General features: G+C 39.3%; 1 protein-coding gene across 1 annotated transcript; it reads right to left on the bottom strand.

The window, feature by feature from the left end:
• Positions 1–4,661: 4,661 nt before the first annotated feature.
• Positions 4,662–6,146, bottom strand: LOC306706089 (myoD family inhibitor domain-containing protein 2-like; the record flags this gene model as incomplete). Its single annotated transcript, XM_079172998.1, is given in 5 exon segments — positions 4,662–4,918; positions 5,111–5,352; positions 5,783–5,865; positions 6,104–6,118; positions 6,120–6,146. Coding segments are annotated over 5 exon segments (624 nt in total).
• Positions 6,147–6,244: the final 98 nt, after the last annotated feature.

Here is a 6,244-nt window from a genome sequence, read left to right as displayed (position 1 = left end):
TGTTCACCTTTTTTTTTATCGAAACATAAACTATTGTATTTGCCTTTTCAAACGCATACAGAATATTGTATGAGATTGTAGATTCTTTATGGCTTTATGGTTGTTGTATATTTCAGCAGTTTGTTTTCAACAGTTGTAGCACATTGCATCAGTATGCCTTTGTTTATAACTACCTGCCATATATTGAGAGCCCTGTTACAGCACAACCTCCATTTTGTTAAACTATGCAATGGTTGACGTTGTGCCTGCAGAGCGGCATCGTGTCTCGACAATGTGATCAGTGTCAAAGTAATTCTCTTTTTAATTGATTTAAGTGCCTTACAGTCCTTTCTGTTACCCTGGTGATGTTTAGAGGAGTTAAGACAGTGATGCAAAATGTTGTTGATGTTTATACTGGTGTTTGGTGCTTCATGTATTAGCTGAAGAGTGCCAAAGTACTTCAGAAAGCAGTAGGAAAGGGTCGTTAGTCGGTACAAGATTACACTATACCCTCTCGGACTCAAGCCACAAGAAGTGGTTTGTTATGATGAAACCCCAAAGTGTTCAGTACTGAATGAATAATGAAGGCATTATGATATACATTATCATAAAAGTAAATACAGTCACATTCTGAAATAATTTAATATATTATTTCAAACCATAATCATTAATAAATGTTATTTCATTATTATTATTTTCATATGAAGTGTTTTATTTATTTAAGTCTGTACAGAATTTTTTTATTTTTTAAAGTGCCCTTTTCCTTGCTTAATAATGGCATTATCCCCAATGGCACTTTTATTTCAGAATTATCACCACCCCTTCTATTTTTAAAAAAGTTCACCACCCCTTCACACCCTCAGGCAATCACTGAATCCTCTCTATACAGACTTGGCAACAGCCACAAGCTCCTGTTAGCTAGAGCAAGCACAATGCTAGAGGCTGTAGCAACGGACAAAGTAACAAACTGCTGCTTTACTTTAGCACAACATGGCGACCAATGCTACCAATGCTAACTAGCTAGGTTGGCTTGTGACTTTTTGACTGTATGGAGCCAGTGTTAACAGTAGCATCTAACTCATAAAGTCAGAGTTACCGTGGTAGTTATTGTGCCTTTTAAAGTTATTTTTCAGAGAAAGAAACATTATTATGAAGAGCAAAAGCATACGTGTGTGTTTGTGATAGGCAACAGGAGCTACCGAGCCAGCAGGCAGTTGTTGTTCCTGCTGAGAGGGTCATGTGGTAACATTTAAAAAAAACTAAAAGAAGTGTCATTGGGGAAAGTGCAATGCTATGAAAATAAGAATGATGAAACAACCTTTTATAGTGAGCTGAGTTTTGATAAGTTGTAAAATGATTTCGCTAGCGGCCTGGCTTTAGGGATGGCGATGTTGGGTCAGTTTACCACTTTGGTCCAGACTGAAATATAACGACAGTTAGATGGATTGCCATCACATTGTCATGGTGCCCAGTGGATGAATCCTAATTATTAGGGTGATCCTCTTTTCATCTAGCACCACCAGCAGGTTGACATTTTTGGCTGTTAGTGAAATGTCCTGTCCCTCACAGAGCCGCTAGCATGGCTATAGCCTCCTAATCTTGTAATATTTTACTTGTTTATTCAGATGATTATTTAATTCATAATGTCTCTATGTATAGTTTATGTTTATTAAGGTCAAACTCTACACTGAAGGGGATGTTTCCAAAGTTCTACTGAATATTCAATATCCTTTTGAGACTAGTGTGAATGTAGTTCAATGTGATGACTGCCAAAATGCGTTGCCAAAATTAGATGCACAATACATTTATTTAAAAGGTATAAATAGCAGGTTTTTTTTAACAGTTTAGCTGATCCACCTGTTAGTGATGTTTCTCTTCCATAATGACAAGCAATACCTAAAATATGATTTCAATCAGGCCCTCGCGGAAGTTAATTCCCATCTTTGGAAACAGTAGTTTGGAAGAAAACAAAACCTAAAGATCTACTTAATAATTGCTTTTCTGGAGCTTTCAACTGCATCCCACAGTCTTCATCAGCAGATGGAGAAAGCTCAGCTGTCGTCACATGACAGTGAAGTAGTATGAAACTTCTGTCGATGTGTTTGAAAGCCTAGAACAAGCTAGTAAGTGGACCTTGAGTTGATTTTCTTTTGTTTTTGCCATGGGTGAATTACAGCTTGAGTGAACTGCAGAATGGCCTTCATGGTTACACCAATGCCAGCTACTGAGCCTTAATTGTGCAATAGACACAGGTAACATTGCCCTTTGACTGAACCCAAATAAGCTTTATTTTTTAATGGAACATGAATCATCTAAACCCCTGAAATGTGACAGGTTAGAATGAACCTGATGGTGGTGGCACATCATTTAAAGCCATCATTATGACCGATTCCTCTTAATGGATCTTCCAGCTATTGATTATTGTGGCACATTATGGGTAAACCACTAATGAAGAACCATGTTAGCTCAGTTTGGATCTCTTCAGCTTAGTCTCATTCCTGTGGTTTATACAGACAATGTTTTCTTATTGTTACAGCTTATATGAAATGAATGTAGCAGTAGTTACTGTACGCATTGGTTTCAGAGTAGTGAACTCAAACTCATTGGTACTCAATGTGGAAACTATCTTGTGAGAAATATTAAAAGTTTTATTTGAATGTTTGAAGAGTTTGTGTTTTTCTTGATAATCTAAATCTGCTAATGCTAACTCTTTTTTGCAAATATCCAGATATGTATTAATAAGGTTCACTTTATGCCTCCCTATGTAATATTTATAAGCAGTGTACAAACATGTAATACATGTTTATAAAACACTATAATGTAGTCATATGGATAGATATATTATATATGGATATGTTAAGTGTTTGTCCACAATTACAATTTCTCGTTTGAAGACATATTGTTACAGCTCTATTTTACTACATTGACATTCATTATCTGTTAATACTGCGAGTCTGGGGGCATCAGGTTTTGGACATGAGGCACCAGAATTAGGGTGAGCGAGCCAGCAGATTCTCCCGAAAAGGGACTTTATTTTGACATGAACTTCCCCTTTAACGTTGTCAAGTGGTGGGTCCGTATTAATTACACAAACAGAGAAAGATGTCACATTGTTCCATGCAGTTACCCATCTTAAACACATAATTATTAAACTCCTTATTGGCTCTGAGCAAAGTTAGATTATATTTAACACAAACAATACATCAGTTAAACACCGGCATTAATCATAAAAGGAACTAAACACATGGATTTATCAGACTGTTAAACCTCAAAGTGGAATTTTGCAAAATCTTCATTTAAAATAACGCTGAAGGAGGTAACATAAAGGTGATTGAGCCTATGGCCCACTGATGAAAGATTTGCAATATTTGTATTGCAAACAATGCAATTTAGCTATTGGCTGATCAGGAGGCAGCTTTTGTCACCAGCCACCCCCAACCACCACCATGCTAGCAATTAGCATTAAAGATATTGACACGGTAATTTAAATCAAACGGTCATTTAAAATGGTATTGTCCGGCCTAGCAGTTCATGCGGTGCTTTTTATGTTCTGTACAACTGTAGCATGAAAGCATGGTGAAATTAGCAGGCTAGCTAGCTAACCAGCCAAGCCTGCTAAGTGAGTAAAATGTAACATCTGAATGCTTCATCCACACACTTGTCACAGCAGAGGAAAGCACATTGCTTTAGCCAGAAAATCCGTCAATAACACCGATTCGGTTCAAGTGACAAAAAGCTTGTGCAGTGCAGTAATTGTGCTACACTGGTTACAGAGCGGACAACAGAAGGGAAGTGTAACATGGTGTTACACATTCAAAGGTCAATGATATCCTCCGGATACGCTCAAAGCAGGCACCCCAACCAGCCCGTAGGAGCTGCTAGTGCAGCGACTAGGACAGTATCCCCATCTAGCTTCCCACCCACCAACATAACCAACTGTTTTTGGAATGCATGACCAAGTTGCATCTGTGCCGGTCTCTGCAGTGGTAGGGGAGTGTTTTGTGATGCACATGTTTCACATGTGAGTTACAGCAGCCAAAATAGAAAGGTATTTTACCTCCCCCAGTCAATGGAGCATACCAATTGACGTATAACAACAGTTGACCAACGAACCTCAACAAATGATAAATCAAAACATATTTTGATTTGTGTAAGATTGTAATCACAGTCATTTGGAATGGCATTGAACACATAAACCAATTAATATTAGATACTACAGAAATATGTCTTCGTATAAATTACAAAAGAAAACCTTTTAAGACCCCCGGTATCCTGAATGATTCATGCTGTAGGGAGAGCCACCGGAAACGTACAGGATGTCAGTGAAGAGGACGTGGAAATGGCTCAACATACACACTCTCCTGCCCTCCCTTCCACTCTGACACGACAGGATGTTTGCATTTGAGTACTTTGCTCGGTGGGGCGAGTGTGGCTTTAACAACAAATTAGCTATTCATAATCTTTCATTGTGACAACCAACTCTGCACTGTTTCACGGGGTGGCAGTAGTTACCTGCTTGAAGCACACAAGCCACAGATCATGTGAGTTTCCACATGAGGCCGCAATACAAAATTCTTAATAATGCAGGCATAGATTTGAATAAGATGAGACAGTAACACTGTTTGATTAGCATTCAAGATTTCAACATTCATAATGTTTGCAGGCCAGAGGTGAGGAACCTCTCAGCGATAGCAGACCTCTGATATCTCCATGGCCAGCTCTATAAGTTCTCCTGCGTCCTGACAGGAGCCACAACAGTTGCAGTCCAGTTCCAGCTTGTAATTGCAGCAGTCCTTTCCCTGCTGGTCACTGGACGCCATGATGTATTTGTACGAGGGAAAACAGCGACTCACAGCCCTCTCACATGTATCCAACAGGAGAACCGTAAATTCGTGAAAACGACAATGCAGACAGGCAAGAAGAAGTGCTGCACATTCATCTGGTGGAAGTGAAGAGGTAGAGTAATAGAGGAGAAAATCAAAAAGAGGAAACGGTAGTAAGAAATCACACCCTCTTAAAGTGTCACCCAGTGCACCTCTGACCAGATATCAACTATACACCATTCAATATCTTGTCAATAACACAGATCCAGGGCTTCTCAACTTTATCAACTTAAGGAGTTAAACAATACCTCCACTTGCAGGCTGGTGTGAATCATCAGAGGAAAAAACACTGCTGCTGCTCTTAAACTTGTCAGAGCACATGGATAAGCTGGATCCACCCCATTCACTGCCACCCAGGGAATCATGGGAACCGGGATCAGTGTCCAGCTTGTCCGGTTCTTGCTCTGATATGGTGCTCAGTCGGCATACCCCACTGAGCAGCTTGCCTGTCATCTTTCTAGGTGGATTGTCCATCACTAGCCTGGGGATGCTACCTTTGAACGAATGATAAAAAACAAAAAAATAACTAATGTTTTTGGAACAAAATCATATCAATTCAGTCCAATTCAGTCCAATCTCTGGTAGATAAGTTTTTCAGATCCTCTATGAGCCAGTTTTAATAATTCAGAGCACCATTAACATGCAGTATGTCAGGGAGGTGAGACCTGAAGTGTATAATGGAGGAGGCTTGCTCAATAAAACTTCAGCGAAGAGAGATTATTGATTTGGAAGCTTTTATTTGGATCTAGTTTCCTGGACTGAATCGGGCAGGAGGAAAATATATAGTGTGAAAATATACTCAACTAACATTTGGCATGCACCACACACATCAATCACACTGCAGCTTTATTGTAGTTGTGACTAACAATAACTTCATCTGAGCAGTATTTAACCGGGTCAGACATGGAATATACAATAACTTACCATCAGTCTCCTGGTCCTCTATTGTCTCGAGCTCGATGCCATCTCGATTATTCACAGGAAGCTTTAAATGAGCTGTCATCTTATGCAGAGCAAAGTGGAGACAATATAGAGTGAGACACACATGCAAAAGCACATGCCTTAATAACAGTATCATAACAACCTAAATAACTTAACTAAAGACAGACAGCAATACATCATTACTGCAACACCCAAGTTAAAGAATCATGCAATAAATGTGCCTGTATACTAAAGTTGTAAATGAACAAAACACACATTCATGAATTAATTCTGCCAAATATTTTACTTTTTAAGATTACCTGTCTGTACTGGTTAAATATCCAACAGTGGGATCGGTGGCATCTGCAACTGTGAACCCCCCGTGAGCTCGAGCGCCTCCCATCACCATGCACACACCCACATTGTGAGCACACTCCACATCAATCAATACTCGCCAATCA

The sequence above is a fragment of the Pholis gunnellus genome (genome assembly GCF_910591455.1).
Source record: "Pholis gunnellus genome assembly, chromosome: 2".
Lineage (NCBI taxonomy): Eukaryota > Metazoa > Chordata > Actinopteri > Perciformes > Pholidae > Pholis > Pholis gunnellus.
The sequence above is the reverse complement of the archived record's forward strand: the minus strand, read 5'-3'. Positions and strand labels throughout refer to the sequence as shown.